Raw genomic sequence first — 20,883 nt, forward strand, 5'->3', positions numbered from 1 at the left:
AGTTTTAATGGTGTCCTTATCTGGCAAAGAAAGAACTGCCTTCATAGATTCCATCTCTGGAGTAGCAAGGATTTGAGCTAATTTCATATTTAGTTCGTCTGACCACCTGAGTCTCCTATGTCCTGGAAGGGTATCTTCAGCAAATTCTGGAACTGGTTTCAGAAAAATGTTATCATTGAGGTTAAATATGAGTCTTAATGGGCAATGGTCGCTTATAGGGCTATCAACAACCTCAAACCTGTCTACATATTTCACTAAGGCAGATGGTATGGCAAAGTAATCAATTGTACTGGCCCGTAACGTTGACAGGAAAGTGAAGGAGCCACCAGATAGGGCTATCAACAACCTCAAACCTGTCTACATATTTCACTAAGGCAGATGGTATGGCAAAGTAATCGATTGTACTGGCCCGTAACGTTGACAGGAAAGTGAAGGAGCCACCAGATACATCCAAATAGGTACCATTTAGAACATGTAGATTAGCCCATGAGAGCAATTCCAAGAATTTAAGTCCAGATTTGTTAATAACCTTGTCCTTAGAAGAGCGATCAAATAGAGACGCTTGAGCAGCAATTAGAGAGTTCGTACTAGCTCTTATATCTAAGGCACCTGGTCCAATTCTAGCATTGAAGTCACCACCAAGTATAAGATGTGAATTGGGAAACTGGGAAGTTAAGGCTTCTATGGAGGTTTCCAGGGAGTCCCAAAGACTTCCGTTAGGCTTATACTTGAAGTTATTTGGTGGTACATACACATTAATACATATAAGATTACCAAAATTAAGACCTTTGATTAGTGTGGTTTGAAAATTACTTGGACAACTATTTTCCAGTACTTGTAGTTCAACATCCAGATCTACTGTTATGAAAATTGCCAAACCTCCAGAACCCCGGCCTTTTGAATGGATTTTAACTGCGGGGACTTGTAAAGACCTGTAGCCCTTAATAGAGAGCTGTTCTAGATCCTGACTCCAAGTTTCCTGAAGAAAAATTATATGATAACCTTGCAGGAAATCTAAAAAATGGAGCCTCCACCAAGAAAGGCAAGGAAGCCACCAAATGGCCATCAGTACATACCCTGCTCATGATCACTCACAGGCCTCTGGCTGACCACTGGGAGAAACAGGATGCTAGACCAGATGGTCCTTCAGTCCACTGTAGCAAGGCTCTTCCACTCTTAACACACAAGTTGGCCTGGTTAGGGTCAGTCAAAGGCCTGTCTAATTTGGCATCCTGTTTGAAACAGCGGGCAACCTATTTGACAAGCAGTGTAGGAAAGTGAAGGTCATCCACTGAGAATTCTCCCCAGAATCTCTTATTCAGGTGTGAAAACAAAATTTTCACAAGGGGTTGAATCCCATGGATCTGTTCTGTTAGCAATGCCTCCCCCAACCAAAAAGCCTTTTCAGGGAAAGGCACTGTCATTAGCAGAATCTATTTGCGGGATCCAACCTACGAGCCCCATTTTCTTGCACCAGCAAAAAAGGTTTGTAAAAAGAGTAAGTGGTGTAAATTCAGACAAAGTGGCAAGGCCAATTGTTTAGTCAGACAGAGGTCATTCAGTCCTAATACACTGGCTACTGAATGTCCCATTCTGTTGATTGTACTGACTCACTATGTGTGATCCACCTTGAGTCCCTGTGAGAAAGGTAGCTTATAAACAACATAAATAAATAAATGAGGTGATCCAAGGACATTTGCACTGTCCTTTGTGTTTGTATAAGTGGGGGCGTTCTCCCTTTCAGTGGCATTTTTTCTTAAACAAACATGAAAATAAAGCCTGAGCTGTAATGCCATTGATCCCAATATGCAAAAGTCTGCCTAGAAAGAGGAACTCTCTCTTACCCCATACTGCAGGCTGGGATCTGGGGAATCATCATTACAATGGATAAACCTGGAAAAAAAGCAAATAGCTAAGCCTGTTTTCCATTACCTTGTTTTCAAAGCAAATCTACAAATGTGGACATTAGCATGAAAACTTTGCCAATGGTATCCTGGAAAATATCAATTACAAAGCAAAATCTAGACTATGGAGAAGACCATGGTACTCTTCCTTCACCACCCATGCACTGTCCCCACATGGCACAACACAGTGTGCTTATTAATAATGAAACAAGGAAATGTATTTCAAGTCACACTGGCTTTAAAGGAAAAGAAATCTGTGGCCTCGGCCACACGGGCAGGAAAATGTGGGGGGGGGGAGGCGTGGCTGTTTGCCCCGGAGCAAACTAACGCACGACTGCACGATCAGGTGTCAGGTTGAGGTCCCGTCAAGCTCCCGTGGTTAGGGGGAAGGTGCCGATCACACAACGCGGCAAAGAAGCGGAGCGGCGCGGCAAATGGGGTTGTGTTTTTTTAAAAAAACTGAAATGTGCGTGTGCTTGTGCGCATCCATGGAGACTTGGGGGAAAAAAAACCTTTTTGTGAGGGGACATGGGCGGGCGCCGGAACTACCACCAGAAACGCGATCAGACACCCGCCCTTGCCCCGTGGTTTCCGGAAACTAGTACCTCTGAGGTACTAGTTTTTTACCCCGCATCTTCGGCGGGAAGCCTCGGGTGCGCCACGGGAGCTCTACGCTTTCCAGATGTGGCAGTGAGATCGCACCTGGAAAATCCGCCTATCTTCTGTCTCTCTAGCGTGCCTAATGCTCCGTGTGACCAGGGCCTGTATTGATTAAACCCCTTCTTCTTTCAACAAGCTGTGTTTTGGGACTAGTCTAGGCAATGTGACTCCACTCCCCAGCATATGAGTGAGCTTGACTGTTGCAACTCTGAATGCCGCATGGAATGCAAGTGTAAAAATTTCAGAGGTACCAGATCATGAGCGGATTCTGTTCAACTATCTTGCTGCTTTTTTGAGAATCATTTTAAAACATTAAGGGTTATAACCCCTTATTTCCCCCCTACTGTCCTCCATTCCAAATATATTTTTCAGGTGATCTCCAATCCAGGCATTTCAACAACAGAACTACATAATGTGCAGAGTGTAGAGATTAGAATGCTGGACAAGAGCTGGGTGCAAATCCCCACTCAACCATGAGTCAACCTGTGTCTCTCTCTGCTTATCTACCTCAGAGGGCTGCTGTAAGAGCAAAATAGAGATGAGGAGATCCTGAGATCCCCAAATGACAGGAAAAATTACTTTTTTCCTTGAGAAGCTCTGTAACATTTCAAAAGGGGAGGAAACTAAATTTAAATTGACGCAAATGCTCCCCCCTCCACAAAAGCCAAGTTTCTCTCCAAAACTCTGGGAATCTCTGATAGCTCTGGGTTAGGCACACTGAATTAAACAAACAAAAAACCCTCCCTATGCCAGCTGCACACTGCCATCTCCTGGATACTTAAGACATGTACAGTTCAGCCAGACTGCTCCCATAGGATCTTCATTCAATAACCCCTTAAGTGGACTGCAGCAACATCTGAAAGAACAACAGACGACAGCTTTCCCTTTTAACCCACTGTATAGTTCTTTCCATTGTTCTGGCTTCTTCTCCTCCAACCTACTTAAGATTTTAATTTGGAAAACAGTTCAGGTGGCAACAGGATCTGGATCTAGGAACCTTAGAGTCCCTTAACATGGTACGGTTATTTTTTTCTTTTCAGTCAAAAACTTTCAGCTCTGAGAACGCATGGTTTCAAAACATTTTAGTAACACCAAAATAGCCAAAGGCTGAAAAAAAAATGTTATCCAACCTTACACAATGATTAATATGATCAACACCAGTCAGGTCACTCACATATCCCAAGGAAAACAACAGTCTGAATAGGAGAAACAGGCCTCCAGACTTGAACATGAAAACATCTCAGATCAATGGCCCAAGTCCTGGGTGCCCTCCTATTTTTTTAAAAAACCTTATTTTTAACCTTTTGAAAATACAATTTAAAAAACATATTAACCAACTGGACATCGATAAGTACAATTATTAGCTATACTTGGTTGCGACAAACACAAAGTACAAACCATATGTGCTATGTACTCCCCGCCATTTTAGCTAGTTTGGTGTAGTTGTTAAGTGCGCGGACTCTAATCTGGGAGAACCGGGTTTGATTCCCCACTCCTCCACTTGCACCTGCTGATGTGACCTTGGGTCAGTCACAAGCTCTGGCACAGCTGTCCTTGAAAAAGAGCAGTTTGTGTCAGAGTTCTCTCAGCCCCACCCACCTCACAGGGTGTCTGTTGTGGGGAGGGGAAGGGAAAGGAGTTTGTAAGCCACTCTGAGACTCCAAGTGAAGGGCGGGGTATAAATCCAATCTCTTCTTCTTCTTCTATTATGAGGCAACTGTTCTCAAAAATTTGCTATTAAATCCATCACCAACTATTGATTGGATTAATATTGAACAATCTTATGTTAGCTCTAAAAAACTTTCTGAGACAATCTGGAATAAGCAAACCTTCATATATTAAACACAATATTTTTCTTGCCAACACTTTTCATATTTGGGATTATATGAGATTGAAACTAGCCCCATCGTTTGACGTCTTTTTCTAGATCAAAATTGGATTTTGCCTGGCATCTCTGATGCTTCTTTTGTAGTATGGAGAGGCAATAAGCTATTTCATTTATTGGATGTGATCCATAAGGGTCATATAATTGATAAAACTGAGCTAGAAGAAACTGCTGAAACTAAAATCCCATGGATTGAATACCTACAAGTAAAACACTTGGTAGCACCAAGGGATTAAGAATAGTTTAACTAGTCTCTCACTGACTTTGAAAAATCCTTAAAGAAGGGCTTATTTCCAAAATGTATAAGATCCTGATTTGCATGGATACTTCGATCTCTCCACCTTATCACAAGCCTTGGATATAGATTGTAATATGGAGCTTTCTGAACAACAATGGGGAAAAATATGCCATTCACAAACTCTTCAATCAAAAGCAGTTAATATTTTCATGCAATTTTTTAAATTACTTGTGAGATGATATCTGACTCCTTTAAAATTACATCATATAGATCCTAAAATCCATCCCCTGCGTTGGAAACAATGCGGGGAAATAGGGACATTTATACACTGCTGGCGAAGTTGTACTAATATTAGAAAGTTTTGGGGGAAAGTGTTGGTTAAGATAGGAATATTACAGGTTATTCAGTCCCTGTGAGACCAGAAGCAATTCTATTGAACTATTGGCAGGATTCATCGATCCCAGCTGTTCTGAGAGATCTAATAGCTTCACTTTTAGCAGTAGCTAAATCTTTGTTAGCAGCTTACTGGAAGGACAAGAAGATACCAATCATTGCAAGTTTCAAATCTGGAAGATTTGAGCCCACCTGATTTTGAAGGTCTTCGCAATGTTTTAAAACCAACTCTTGGTTTCTTGTAATTCCAAATAAAATCATTTAATTTTTTTGGCCATATTTAAAGAATTTTATGAGGAATAGGAATAGCTCTAAAATAAAATACGAATTTAGGAAAAATATTTTTTTTACAATATTGATTCTTTCCATCCAATATAAAGAAGTCTCATTCCATTGTTTCAATAAACTAACCATTGAGAGATCTAATTCTAAATGGTTATATTTTAAAAAGTCTTTCAAATCCAGAGGAATTTTAATGCCAAGGTGTTGCCAATATTTAGTGACCAATTTATATGGAAACCTGTCTTTACCAATATTAGTAAGATCTGAACATAAATTCAGAGAGTAAAATTCTGTTTCGGAAGGATTTATACTTAAACCTGAAGTACTGCTAAAATTGCCTGTGGTTTCCTCTGAAGCATATGAAGATATCATCGGTTCTGAAATATATAATACTATGTCGTCTGCAAATAAACTGATTTTATATTCCCTTTCTTTAATAGTAATACCCTTGATCTGTAAATGATGCCTAATTAATAAAGATAAAGGTTCAACAGATATCGCGAATAGAATTAGCAAAAAAGGGCAACCTTGCCTTGTACCACGAGAGTGAACTCCTCCGAACATATACCATTTATTTTAACTTGAGCTTTTAAATAGAGTTTAAATAGCTCGAATAAAATTATCACCAAAGCCCATGTGATGTCGTAAAAGATTTAAATAGGGAGTTAACAAACTATCAAATGCTTTTTCAATGTCAAGAGCTAAAATAATCACTTCAATTTGGTTATTCTTGCAATGATTGATTATATTTAAGATTTTACACATATTATCAGTGAGATTCCTATTAGCCATAAATTCGACTTAATCCATATGAATGTAATTAGTTGCTAAAATGGCTGTAAATATCTTAACATACTGATTCAACAAGGAGACTGGCCTGTAAGAATTTAGTGATGTAAGGGCTTTACCCTTCTTGAGAAACACTATAATCTTTGCCAACTCCCATGTTTGTGACATGACTCCATTTCTTAAAACTAAATTACAAGTTTCTGTCGGAGGACCCGCTATTATATGGACATATTTTAAAATAAAACTGTCTCTGCCTGGAATAACCATCACTGTCGGGAGGGTAGCTGTCTCTGCATGGTGTCACGGCAGGACCAGGGGGCGTGACACAAGCAAGCAAAAGTCCAGGAACAGTCCGAGGTCAAGCCGGGCAAATCAGGTAGCAAGGTTCAAGCAGGTTTAAATCACAGTCCAAAAGCAGGGTCAGACATACCAAAGTTTCAAGTCCATAAATCACAACAATACCAGAGGAGTCAGAGATGAACGCAGGGTCAACAAAGCCAAAGGTCAAAAGCCGAGGATCAAGCCGAGAAGAATTCCACAAGGTCTGGAGCAGAGATGCAAGGATTCAGGTCCTGAACAAACGACGTTGCCAGCACAAATGACTGCTGGCAACAGACTTGCATATATACAGTGCTAGCTAATCAACTCATTAGCTAGCCAGGAGTGAGGACAGGATCCTGTCAGTAATCAGGGCTAAGAGATCTTCTGGCACGCATGCGTGCATTCTGCCTTCGCTCTCTCAGCTGTTGTCTTCTTACATTCCTGAGCCTGGTTACAGGTGGAGGCGAGTCTGATGATGAATTACTGGGCTGCAGCAGAGACTGATCCCTTGCAGGTGTTCCCTGGGAGGCTCTATCCTCCTCACCACTTAGATAGCTTTCAGCTACAGGATCCAGTCTTTGCCTTTCTGCTGCAGTACTGTCCTCAGGAGCCTGTTCAGGGTCCTCAGGAGCCTGTTCAGGGGCATCAGCAAAGGCAGGCATGACATCAGCAGGGGCAGGCATGACACTATCCCCCCCCTCAGGCCCCCCCTCATCGAAAGGGCCAGGTTTGTCCGGGTAGGCTGTATGAAAGTGCCGGACCAAGTCCGGGGCATGCAGGTGAGAGGCAGGTTCCCAGGATCGATCGTCAGGACCATAGCCCTTCCAGTCCACCAAGTACTGCAGGACACCCCTATGAAGGCGGGAATCGAGGACCTGCTGCACCTCGTATTCCTCCTCGTCATCGATCATGACAGGAGGTGGGGGTGCTGGTGGAGTGTCCCGGTTCGGGTCCGGAGGAGCTGTCAATTGCAGGAGGGATCGATGGAATACGGGGTGAATCCTGAGATGATCTGGTAGAACAAGACGGAAGGCTACAGGGTTGATCTGGGCGTCTATTTTGTAGGGCCCAATGAAGCGAGCGTTGAGCTTGGCACAGCGGCCAGGAGCGCGGAGGTACCGGGTGGAGAGCCAGACGAGGTCGCCGACTTTCAGGGGTGTCCCTTCCTGTCGGTGGCGGTCCGCTGCCCGTTTATAGGCTTCCTTGGCATGTTGTAATTGCTCCCGAAGGAGCTCGTGAAGTGCATGGAGCTCTTGGATCCTGGCATCTGCAGCAGGAACGTCAGATGGGGGTCCAACGGGCAAGAAGAAGCGGGGGTTATATCCATAATTGGCTGCGAATGGGGTGACTTGGATGGACGAGTGCACCGCGTTATTGTAGGCGAACTCGGCCAAAGGTAACAAGGAGTACCAGTTGTCTTGTTGGTACGTGGTATAACAGCGGAGATATTGTTCAAGAGTGGCATTCGTTCTCTCCGTCTGGCCGTCGGTTTGGGGATGGTACGCGGATGACAGGTGAACCTCCGTCCCCAGTCCCTGGTGCAATGCCTGCCAGAAGCGGGAAGAGAATTGCGGGCCTCGATCTGATATGATCTGTGCTGGGGCCCCATGTAGCCGGAAGATGTGATGGAGGTAGAGCTGGGCAGTTTCCGGCCCGGTGGGGATTTTCGGACAAGGAACGAAGTGCGCCATCTTTGTGAGGAGATCCACCACCACAAAGATACAAGAATGTCCGTGTGAGCGGGGAAGATCGACGATGAAGTCCATCGAGATGATTTCCCAAGGGCTCGATGGGACAGGGAGCGGACGAAGGAGGCCGGAGGGCTTGGCAGGAACCTCCTTGGCCCGGCGGCAGACATCACACGTGCTCACATACCGGTCAACGTCGGCCCGAACCCGGGGCCACCAAAAGTCTCGGGTGAGCAGATGAGCGGTTTTGTGTTGCCCGAAGTGTCCGGCTGGAGGTGCATCGTGGGTGAGGCGCAGGATGCGGGCTCGCAGGGGTCCGGGAGGAACATAGACCCGGTCCCGATGATAGAGTACGCCGTCTTTGACCGTTAGGTCTTTGGAATCCCCTTGTTGTACCTCCTGAAGGCGTTGTTGAGCCCAAGGGTCTGTAGCCTGACTGGCCCGAATGTCCTCAGCGAGGGATGCAGGTTCGGGAGCTGCGGCGAAAACGTTAGGTGGTAGGATACTGGTGTCAGGTGCTTCCGTTTTCGACGTTGGGGTATATTCCGGTTTGCGGGACAGAGCGTCGGCTTTTTGGTTTTGCGTCTGTGGAATGTAGGAAATCGTGAAGTTGAACCGCGAGAAAAAGAGGGACCAACGAATCTGGCGCTGGTTCAACCGGCGAGTGGTTTGGAGGTGCTCCAAGTTGCGATGGTCTGTGAGTACCTGTACTGGATGACGGGCCCCTTCGAGGTGATGACGCCAAACCTCGAAGGCGGTCTTGATGGCCAGTAACTCTCTTTCCCAGATGGTGTAGTTCTGTTCGGCTGAGGAGAGTTGCCGGGAGTAATAGGCACAGGGTTGCAACGGCTGAGAGGGATCCGCTCTCTGGGATAGAACGGCCCCTAAGGCCACACTAGAGGCATCAGCTTCCACTACAAAAGGAAGGTTCGGGTCAGGGTATCGCAGGAGGGGGCCGGTCGCAAAACGTTGCTTCAAAATGGCGAAGGCTTGGTCAGCTTCCGGGGTCCATCGGAAGGGTTCCTTCAGGCGAAGGAGACGGGTCAGAGGCTTGGTGAGGTCGGCATAGGCGGGTATAAATTGGCGGTAGTAGTTGGAGAACCCCAGGAGGCGTTGAACATCCTTCCGGTTTTGGGGAGGCTGCCATTGGAGAATGGCTTCCACCTTCTTGGGGTCCATCAGCGTGCCTTCAGGGGAGATAATATGCCCCAGGAACTCAACAGACTTACGATGAAACTCGCATTTTTCTAGTTTCGCATAGAGTCCATGGGTGCGCAGGCGGTGCAACACTTGCCTTACGTGGTCAATGTGTTGAGGCACGGTGGCGGAAAAGATCAGGATGTCATCTAAATAAATTACCACGAAGCGGTCGAGGAGGTCACGGAAGATGTCATTCATAAAGCGTTGGAACACTGCAGGGGCGTTGGTCAAGCCAAAGGGCATGACCAAGTGCTCATATTGGCCATAGCGGGTACCAAAGGCGGTCTTCCATTCATCTCCTGCCTTGATTCTCACCAGGTTGTAGGCGCCACGCAGGTCTAGCTTTGTGTAGATTTGAGCTCCCCGCAAACGGTCCATGAGCTCAGGGATCAACGGGAGGGGGTACCTATCCCGTATGGTGATTTTGTTCAGGGCCCTGTAGTCATTGCAGAGCCTGAGGTCTCCTGTCTTCTTTTTCACAAAGAGGACTGGGGAAGACAGAGGAGACGTAGAGGGCCGAATAAACCCTCTGGCCAGATTTTTGTCCAAATAGTCCCTCAGCGCAGCCAGCTCCGGTTCTGCCATTGGGTAAAGGCGGCCTGAGGGTAACGGAGCGTCGGGGATGAGGTTGATGGCACAGTCGTAGGGCCGATGCGGGGGTAGCTGGTCTGCCTCCTTTTCGTCAAAGACGTCTGCATAGTCCTGATAGGTGGCAGGTAAAGCGGGAGCCGCAGCGCCCAGCAGCAAAGCAGCTGGTGATGGTTCTGGCGATGGTGCTGAAGACGGGGTGTCTACCATCGTTTCCACGGAAGGCGTGGGTGCAGGACTGGTGCCGAACTGGAGCTCCTGATGTACCCAGTCTACCTGAGGGTTGTTGTGGCGCAGCCAGGAGAGACCCAGGATGACTGGAAACCTCGGCATCCTCACCAAGTCGAAAGTTATTTGTTCCTGGTGCTGCTGTATCCACAAGGTGAGTGGCTGGGTTTCTTGGACGACGGGTCCGGAGCGGAGCAGGCGTCCATCAATGGCTTCTACAAGCGCTGGGGTTGCCTTCTCTTGAAGGGGAACGCCGTGTTCTTTGGCAAAAAGAATGTCCATGAAACAACAGGCGGCCCCTGAGTCCAACATGGCGTGGATGAAGAGCCAGCGGTTGTCTGGGAGTTGCAACCGCACTGGCACCAGGAAGGGAGTCTGTGGTGAGTATGGAGTACTGGAGGACCCCAGAATAGGCCCCAAACCGGGGGGTCCGGTCAGGCTTGGGGCTGCTCTTTTACCGGTGGAGCCGGTTGTGGTGAGCGCTTCTGCTTGGCAGGGCAGCTGGAGGCAAAATGCCCGGCTTCTCCACAATACAGACACAGCTGTTGAGTGCGCCGTCTCAGCTTCTCCTCAGAAGTAAGGCGGGGCCGAGCGGTGCCAAGTTGCATGGGCTCTGTGCCTGCAGGAGGTGGAGAGGAGCCGGGGGAGGAAGGCCGGTGGAAGGTCTGAAGGGTTCTGCTGGGGAAGGCGAGAGCCTTTTTTCTGTTTTGGCGGCGGCTCTGTAACCTCCCATCAATGCGGAGACAGAGATGGATGAGGGCTTGTAAAGTGTCAGGGCGTTCACTGCGTGCAAGTTCATCTAGAATTTCGTCAGACAGCCCTTCAGTATACTGGTCAATAAACGCTGCCTCATTCCATGTCAGGTCTTGAGCCAGCAGCTGGAACTCATTGGTGTACTGAGCGACAGAGGTTTTATGCTGAGTAAGAGCCCTTATTTTGCGGTTAGCTGTTTCAGCTTTCACAGGATTGGCATAAGCAGCGGCAAAATGAGCCTTGAAAGCCTGGAAGTCAGATAGTAAGGGAGAATTCCCCACCAGCAAGGGCGTGGCCCATTTGGCAGCTTGCCCTTTAAGGAGGCTTAAAATGAAACAAACTTTAGCCTTCTCAGAAACAAAGTCCCGAGCCCTGAGCTCAATATACAGATTACATTGGGCAAGGAATGCCTGGAACTCATCAACATTCCCACCGAAACGATCAGGAGGATTTATTGGGCAACGTGGGGGAGGTGTACCAGCATTTGCTACAGCAACAGCATTTGTAGCAGCCTGTTGTTGCAAAGCAATCACAGCTTGAGTTAAGTGCTGTACCTGTGCTAGCATTTCCTCCATGGGGTCCACACCTCCGGTTGCTCCGTCTTCCATGGTGGGGATGTGTGAGCGTTGTGGGTGCTGGCAATCTGTCACGGCAGGACCAGGGGGCGTGACACAAGCAAGCAAAAGTCCAGGAACAGTCCGAGGTCAAGCCGGGCAAATCAGGTAGCAAGGTTCAAGCAGGTTTAAATCACAGTCCAAAAGCAGGGTCAGACATACCAAAGTTTCAAGTCCATAAATCACAACAATACCAGAGGAGTCAGAGATGAACGCAGGGTCAACAAAGCCAAAGGTCAAAAGCCGAGGATCAAGCCGAGAAGAATTCCACAAGGTCTGGAGCAGAGATGCAAGGATTCAGGTCCTGAACAAACGACGTTGCCAGCACAAATGACTGCTGGCAACAGACTTGCATATATACAGTGCTAGCTAATCAACTCATTAGCTAGCCAGGAGTGAGGACAGGATCCTGTCAGTAATCAGGGCTAAGAGATCTTCTGGCACGCATGCGTGCATTCTGCCTTCGCTCTCTCAGCTGTTGTCTTCTTACATTCCTGAGCCTGGTTACAGGTGGAGGCGAGTCTGATGATGAATTACTGGGCTGCAGCAGAGACTGATCCCTTGCAGGTGTTCCCTGGGAGGCTCTATCCTCCTCACCACTTAGATAGCTTTCAGCTACAGGATCCAGTCTTTGCCTTTCTGCTGCAGTACTGTCCTCAGGAGCCTGTTCAGGGTCCTCAGGAGCCTGTTCAGGGGCATCAGCAAAGGCAGGCATGACATCAGCAGGGGCAGGCATGACACATGGAGACTTATTATTTTGTAATGATTTAATAGTGTCAATGACCTCGTGAATTGAGATGGGATGTTCCATAAAATTTTTATGTTCCAATTAAATTCTCTTCAAAAACTGATTTGTATTTAAGTGTCTATTGATAAGGTCTATAGAAGGGTTATCGGATTCATATCATTTTTTGTAATAATTCACAAAAGGGTATAATTTCCTTCGAGTTGGAGTGAATGTTTTCTTGTGCATGTTTAATAAAATTGATATATCTAGCCGAGACCATCTTTCTTACTTTACAGGAAAGTAGTTCTAACATTTTTGAACTTTTGTGTAAATATATCTGTTTTAGATTAAGCAGATTTTTCCTGGATTTTTTTTGTTTTGTTTCCAAGGCCTCTAATTTTTTCTTTCTGCTAGCAATTGTTTGTTTATTTAATTTCTACCCCGCCCTCCCTGCCAAGGTGAGCTCAGGGCGGTTTACAATAGTTCAATACAATTAAAAACCTATCATCGGTATACATTACTTAAAATAACAATTAAAAACATGAACACATAAAACGCTGGAACATAAACAACAGGAGTGTCAGTTCTTATAAAATAGGTGACTGTTGGATGTCAATAGTTTTGCACCAGCCCAGTACTCATTATGCAGTGAACACAGGCTGGGAACCACGGTGTTAGGACCCAGGTTACAGACTGGAAAGCCTGGGAGGCCAGGGGCACTCTTTAGTGTGTAGTGCAGCTCCTTAATCGAACGCTTGGTGGGAGAACTCCGTCTTGTGGGCCCTGCAGAACTGTAGAAGGTCCTGCAGGGCCTTGATTTATACTCCGCCCTTCACTCAGAGTCTCAGAGTGGCTGACAATCTCCTTCCCTTCCTCTCCTCACAACAGACACTCTGTGAGGTAGGTGGGGCTGACAGCTCTGAGAGAACTGCTCTTGAGAGAACAGCTCTGAATGAAGGTCACCCAGCTGGCTGCATGTGTAGGAGTTGGGAATCAGAGTTCTCCAAATTAGAGTCCACAACTTTTAACCACTACACCAAACTGGCTCTCTGGAATCTCCACTTTGAAGAGTATGTACATTCAAATAGTGCACAGGTATATCAGCCAACATGGATTGGCAGAAGCTATCTTGTAGCCATTAACAGGCAGTCCGCTCTAAAGACCACAAAACTTAAGTGGTTTAGAAGAAAATCCAAGTGATCAAAATGCGCAGCAAACAGTAGACCTGCTCAGTAGGAATTCTCCTTCCCTGTTTTGATTTTATATTTTTAGAATATATGATTTTTTAATTTCTGAAATATGATGATCTGTATATTTTATCTACCGTGTTTCCCCAAAAATTAGACACTGTCTTATATTTATTTTTTCTCAAGAAGACACACTAGGGCTTATACCACAAATGCATAGAAATCCTGCTAGGGCTTATTTTTTGGGTAGGTCTTATTTTTGGGGAAACAGGGTATGAAATATGATGATTTGTATATCCTAATGATGTTATTTTTTTCTTTTAATCTTTTATGTTATATTTTTATATTGTACTATGTTTGACTATGGCTGTTGACCATGATAAATAAACCAACTAACTAGAAGAAAATAGATGCCACTGAGGAAACAAAGTTGAAGCAAAATTAAATAAGAGAATGTCACGACTGGCAAAATTTCTCTCTCAACTGATTAACAGTAACACCCAGTTTGAACAGCATCCAAAGATCCACATTTTCAAAACTGGCAGTGGGTTTTTTTTTTAAAGCTGAAAACCATGAGCACACATCACACACTGAGATGCTTTGTAATATCTTCCATAATACTTTGAGGGGGGAAACCCACCCTTCAGAAATCAGATAATCCAGTACAATTATACTCACGGTTGAGTGAAATCTCGAGTAATGAAGTCTGAACTTTTGAAAAGAAGGAAGATGTCACTGAGGCATTTACACTTCAAGGAGCTATTCATTGCTATCCAGTAGGCATCCTAAAGGAATGAGGTTTATTTCAACCATATGAGAAAGTAACTTCCAAGCAGGCATCACAGAGATGAGAGCCACTGGGAAGCCAGTGGGGATAGGACATTGGATTTGAACCAATGAGGCCTAGGTTCAAAGTCCTGCTTGGCACTGAAGTGACTACCTTGGACAAATGAATGTTTCTTAGCCTAAACAGATGACTGCTGTGTTTCCATTTTATCCTTATGAAATGGGACAGCTCTACATAGTGCATCTTTTTTTTTTAGAACACAATTTTATTTTTCATGAAAATATTGACATGTCATCAGTTCCATTAATGTTTCAATTTTTACCCCCAATATCCCCACTTTACTCTCCCCCTCCCCGTGGCTTCCCGCAATGCTTCCCCCCTCGTCACTCCAGTACACCTTAAGATAACATCATATTCTAGTTTCAATATTGTTCTAAATATAATAGATTGTGCTTTACATCCCAGTTCTTTTCTAGGTAAATTTTAAAGTCTCTCCATTCCTCATAGAATTCCTGATCTTCTTTGTTATTCAATTTTTTCGTAATTTTGTCCATCTCAGCCATAAACAAAGTTTTTTGTATCCATTCTTCTAACTCTGGAATTCTTTCTTGTTTCCAACATTGTGCATAGAGTATTCTCGCCGTTGTAATCAGGTACCAAAATAAAGTTCTTTTTGTAATATTCAATTCTTCCATTTTAAGTCCTAAGAGCAGAATTTCTGGTGCTTTTTTAAAGGAACATTTCAAAAATTTTTGCATTTCGCTGTGAACTCTAGTCCAAAAGTCCACAGCTTTTTCACATGTCCACCACATATGATAAAATAAACCTTCATGTTTTCTACATTTCCAACATTTGTTAGAAAAGTTTTGGTTCATGTTGGCTATTTTCTTGGGTGTCATATACCACCTGTACATCATTTTATAACAATTCTCTTTCACATTGGTACATGACGAGATCTTGATCGAATTTTTCCACAGATATTCCCAAGAGTCCATAGAGATCTAGCTCTACATAGTGCATCTTAAGGGGTGTCAAACATGTAGCCCGTGGGCTGGATCAGGCCCTCGGAGGGCTCCAATCCGGCCCACAAAGACCTGGCTGTTTTCTACTTCATTTTCCAGTTCGTCTGCTGCTGCCATGTCGCAGTTTGCTTTACCAGACTCTCTCAATCATGCTAGAGAGATAGATAGGCAAGCCTCTCCTGTGCGATTGAGAGAGTCTGGGAAAGAACTGGCTGAGGCTTCTCCCCCTCCTCCTACCAGGGGGAGAGAAGGAACTGGCCAGGCTGCCTCAATCCTACAGGAGATGAAGGGAAACCTTTCTTTCCACTGGCTGAGGGAATGAGGGAGAACTTGCTTTGCTGGGCTGCCTCAATTGAATGGGAGAAATACCAAGCACCTTTAAGACCAACAAAGGTTTGTTCAAGGTATGAGCTTTTGCCTTGTGCCTTGCTACAGTGTGTATGTGTTTTGTTGGGCTCTTTATGCCAGGGCTCTCCTGGGTGCAACTGGGTTCCCTACCCCTTTTCATTGTATTCATGCCCTCATAATCCAGTCTTTCTCAGTAAGAAAACAATGTGAACTATTTTAGAGGAAGAATAACAACAAGCCAGTGAGGTGTGTCCAGACCAAGTTCATCCAGCACATTTCCTTTGTAGGAAATTGTAGTTATTTCTCTGGGGAGCAATGCCCAGCTATTTCATGTTTTCCCCTGTGTCTTAGGCTCAGAACATTGAGCAGGAGATCCCTGTAATGAATGTCAATGAATCAAAAGTAGGTTTGAAGCTTACAGATATACACCTGAACAGCATACTCAGGATTGCTACAGCACAGACATTTTTACGCAAAAATTCAGAGCAAGAGGTGTCAGTTATTGGAGACTGTTAAATAGACAAAATATTGCAAGAGTGCTAGTGTTTTAAGCATGTTTTGTTTCAAGTTTAAAAATCTTTGTGTTTGTCTGTGTCCTTTATAAAGTTTATATCTCTGCTACCTGGCGTTACATTTTATGACACACATGGCCTGGCCCAACAAGGTCTCATTTATTTATTTTATTATTTATTTATTTTAGACACTTTTACCCCACCCTCCCCGCCAAGCGGGCTCAGGGCGGCTCACAGGGGCATAAGCCCATACATAAATACAATAAAATCATATAAAAAAAAATTATGTCAGAACTACCCATCATAACAAATGAGATCGACACCCCTGTCTTTAAGTTCCCTGGAGAAATACAAATGTGATCAATACACGTTATCAGGAAATACTGTCTGGGAGGCTAGACTGCAACTCCATCAAAGTTCGCCATATCCCCCTTCACAAGCTCCTCTTAAGCACTGCTGGGCATGGACTATTAACTGAAGTGCAACTGGACAGCTTTTCATATTAAAGAAAAGCCATTTTTGCGGCTTTACAATAAACTGAGTCAAACACAGCAAGCCTGCAGTTAGTACTTCTATAGCCCGATCTGAAATATGCTCATGTGCAAGTTAGTTCAGTGGGACACTTTTCCATGTAAGCCACAATAACCTGCAGCATTAATGCTAAAGGCACTGCACAACTTATTTGCTGTGTAAGGTGCACATCTCTGACATCATCATATTTTGAAACTGTACAGATTGATGTATTTTGCTGTATCCAATAGCAGCTAGAGGCTGAGATTGGCCAAAAAATAAAAATTCTTATTTCTGGACAATTCTACTAGACATAGCTCTCATTTTTTAAACTTAATATTCGAAACCGCTAGAGAGAGTACACTGGGCACTCCTTGCTAGGCCAAATGTGCAATGCTGTTCTCCAAGAAGAAATCAGCTTTTGCTCCACTTGGCAGCACCATGGTTCTCTTTTTATATTCCAGACAGCTCAGAGCAATACCAATTTTTTTTAAAATTGATTTGTGGGATTTAATTCATGTTCTCACCCTTGGAGCACTCCAATTGAGCTTGGGGAAAACACTGCCTCCCAGGGCACTGATGGCTTCTTGAACTTTCAGTGCAAACTCAGGGAATTCTGGGGCCTGGAGATGGCAGAAACAAAGAAACAGGGTACAAAGCAGTTACAGGCAACACTTACTGGTGAGGCCATCATAGAAAAGCCACCACTTTAAACAAACGTTAAAATTTGCTTCCAAAATTTAGGCTTAACAAACAATTCAGACATTTGAATGTTCTTCCTCTCACAGACCCTTCAGTTTCAATTGACTTAACCCCTGCCCTAATGGGGATTTGGAAGTCCTGTACAACCCAAACATTTCTGCATTTGTTCAAACTGCAGAAAGGAATTATAACAATGAATCCAAATTATTCATACCAGACAGTGAATGTTGACAACAACTGTAATAGCTGTACAGACCTAAGTGATACAGAAAAAAACAACACACTACCTAATTTCACCACATTCTCTCTCTGTCATGCTCAGAGCACAACAAAATGGAAGGCAGTGAGATGGGAGAGGAAAGGCCAAGGATATTCCTTTTTTTTTTTTTAATCCCCCTAAGGGGAGTTTTTTATTGATTTTTTTTTTAAAGACTACAAACTATAACCGAAAATTAGGAAGGGGAAACTACAACTAGGGAGAAAGGAAAGAAAACCACTAGTAATTAAAACCCCAAGAATAGGAGATCATAACAACAGCTTATATGAATGTTATTCTTAATCGCTAGTATTACTTTGAACATAAGTCGGTTATGTTAAATTATTTATCTTTTTACCCATCAATCTATCTGCTTATGAAAAACCCCAGAGCATCCCATAGTTATTGTATAATTTTCAGGCACATTTCAGAATCCTTCAGCCTTTATTTTATCTTTTCTGATCAGGCCAAGGATATCCCGATACATTGCCCCAACACACATCCCAACACAGGGGCTGGTGTGGGGGAGGGACGCCAAAGGTCTCCGTTTTCTTTTCTTATTTATCCTTCAGGTCACTGTTGTAGGTAACATGAGGGCTCCTCCAGAGGAAATGACTGCAGTGTGCAGGAGCAGGGGTGCTAAGCCAGGAAGTCAAAGGGGATATGGTGTAACAGACTAAAGGGGATATGGTGTAACTGACCATGAAATCCTGTAGGCCATGCCCATTTGGATGACAAATAAAAATACAGTATTTCTTCATGGGAATTATTATTATTTTCTGAGAATAACAATACTACTTATCACTTACCTATGTAAGTGATAAGTAACACTAACTTTCAGTGTTCTAAGCACTTAATGTGCATTACCACAGCAATCCACACTACAGCCCTGTGTGGTAGACCAGTATGATTAGCTCCATTAGAGCCCAAGAGACTGAGTTCATGGTGTGAACTTAGAGCAGCAACTCCCTGGATCACTCCTCACTGTCTTACCCACTATACTCAAGCTGTTTTATCCCGTGGTAAAATGTGAGCATGTAATACCCAAACAAAGGGTTAAGATGTTCATCGACTGTTACCAGATGAAAACCATTTGCACTATTTACAATTTACCAGGAGATCACCTACAAGATAGTGCACATCAATGTTTAAGGGCATTTTATTGACACCAGCTTGTGCCAAAGTTCTCATATGGTAGTTCTGCCAGAACTTTCTACCTCAAGAGTAATGTGATAATGAGGTCTGATACTGTAGTGTATTCAAAGCTGCCTTGCATATGTTGTGAAACATCTAATTGAAATGCTATGTAAAGCTTCGTCCTGGGCTAGGATCCAAATCCATCCAATCGTGTTACTAGCCCAGGAAGCACCTAACCAATCACCTTCTAGCAAGCTCCCTGAGCGGGAACATCCGTGATTGGTCCTTATGTGAACAACCTTATTGGTTGGTATATGTACAGTGGGTGTGGCTACATTAGCCGGGAATGTTTAAAAGCAGGACAGCTGCAATGTGAAAGCTTTTCTGGCTATCAGATGTTGATCCGTGTTGGAGTTGTGTTCAAGTTGAAGAATAAAGTTGTGTTCTTGCTGAATCACTCTCCGACTGCTTTGTTAAGTGAGCGACTTAACAGATACACTTCCTCAAAAAGACTGCACAAGATAAGCAATGGGTTCAGTTACAAGGGCTTTCTTCTCAACTCTGCATGAAGTGCCCAAAGACACTTCCAGCCATTATAAGTGAAGGAACTTGTCAATGATGATCACACAATACTCTCCAATTTGATTAAAGACACTATACCTATTTCAATTTCCCCCCAATTTTACATGAACTAGCATGACAAGCTATTGTCTTTTGTAGGAACAAGTGGAGTTCTGTTTCAATTTCTTAGAAAGAGGTCATTTCTGCTATAGCTGTGTCAGAACCAACAGTGAATTAAAGAACCCTTCAGACTATTAACTTTCCCTTTAATTCAGCTGTATTTCACAACCACCATTCCCAGAAGTAAAAATTCCATAAAGAGTTTTACCGTAAGTGTTGTGGTGTTCTCGTCATCAGACCACTGAAGGAAGGAAGACAAAAAAAGGGTTATTTTCCAACCTCTTACAAAGCAGGCCAAAGGGTCATAAAAAAGAGGCGTGAGGCTACACAAGGTTTACATGGAAAACAAAATCCACATCCCTAAGACCATCTTATTGGAAGATGTCCACTTCCCTAACTGCAGGTAAAAAAACGTGAGAGAGAGACAGTTGAAAACACCACCAGTGACCAATTTCCAAAATTTAAAGCTTGCAGCCTACATTGGGGGAGGGAGGAGAAGAATAGCAATAAAATAAGATGAACGCTTGTCAATGATGCTTTTTGATCTCGCATTGAGCAGGGGGGCCTCTTCCAACTCTATGATCTTGCAAATAAAGTTCCCACGGTCTGTACAAACCTGAACTTCCTCCACCTCATTGCCATCACCATCGTCTTGGGAACATGTTGGGAGGTCTTCCCTAAAAAACAGAAGTGGGAAGACGGAAACTGTCATCTTGCTCCATATGAGTGAAAGGAACACGTTTGCTCCCTTCACTTGAGGCAGATAGATAACCCGCTATATGGGGGAGTAGTTATCTCCAGACCCTTCTTCAGACAAAACCAATGGGACTACATTCATTCCTTTGGCTTGTGTGGAGCAAGAAATTGATTCTATGAATGCACTGAGAAACACTTTGGCTGGGACACTTCTCTTAATCTTCCAGACTCTTCAACGGGCAGAAAAAGGGCATGTTTCCCTCCACCCCACACAACTGCTTTCCCCGGCTATAGCCAAGCAAGTAAATACAGAAAAGTTTAAAACCATTATCACTAGGACAATATTATTCATCAGCATGAATGTTTGATCTGTAGGCTGCTGGAATATTACAAACTGTCTGGGGTGAGGCTACGTAAAATCTTGGAAGCCCCACATTTCCCTATTAATGCTGCCTGTGGAGAGAGGCAAGGAGAAGCACCAGAAGCAGCTCAACCATAGTGGCAAAGCAACAGAGATGCTCGAAAGGGAGCAGTCTTAGCAATGTATGGTTGCTCAGGAAACCTGCCAGCTTGTGGCCCAGAAGTTTTGTGGTTTTGAGAGGGTGTCAGACTCACAGCAAACAATGAAATACACTCTTGCAGGAAGGTTTTATTTTATTGAAGCCATGAAGTACTTAGAACAGATTCTCTGTTCAGAATAACACAAGGTGCTTGAGACAGGTATAATAAAGCAAGTTTAAAATAACATGGGCCAATAGATATGGTTCCCGCGCCC

General features: G+C 44.2%; 1 protein-coding gene across 2 annotated transcripts in view; it reads right to left on the minus strand.

Annotated features, from left to right (window-relative positions):
- The window catches only part of CDC123 (cell division cycle 123), a 47,439-nt gene that overhangs the window by 19,897 nt on the left and 6,659 nt on the right, over positions 1-20,883 (minus strand). For both annotated transcript variants that reach the window (XM_015411973.1, XM_015411964.1), the window contains exons 4-8: positions 20,029-20,089; positions 19,621-19,653; positions 17,164-17,259; positions 14,136-14,242; positions 1,845-1,893 (exon numbers count right to left, since the gene is read on the minus strand). In XM_015411973.1, coding sequence (XP_015267459.1) covers positions 1,845-1,893; positions 14,136-14,242; positions 17,164-17,259; positions 19,621-19,653; positions 20,029-20,089 — 346 coding nt within the window. The remainder of the gene's footprint in view (positions 1-1,844; positions 1,894-14,135; positions 14,243-17,163; positions 17,260-19,620; positions 19,654-20,028; positions 20,090-20,883) is intronic.

Source organism: Gekko japonicus, unplaced genomic scaffold (genome assembly GCF_001447785.1).
Source record: "Gekko japonicus isolate JY-2015 unplaced genomic scaffold, Gekko_japonicus_V1.1 scaffold679, whole genome shotgun sequence".
NCBI classification, from domain to species: Eukaryota; Metazoa; Chordata; class Lepidosauria; order Squamata; family Gekkonidae; genus Gekko; species Gekko japonicus.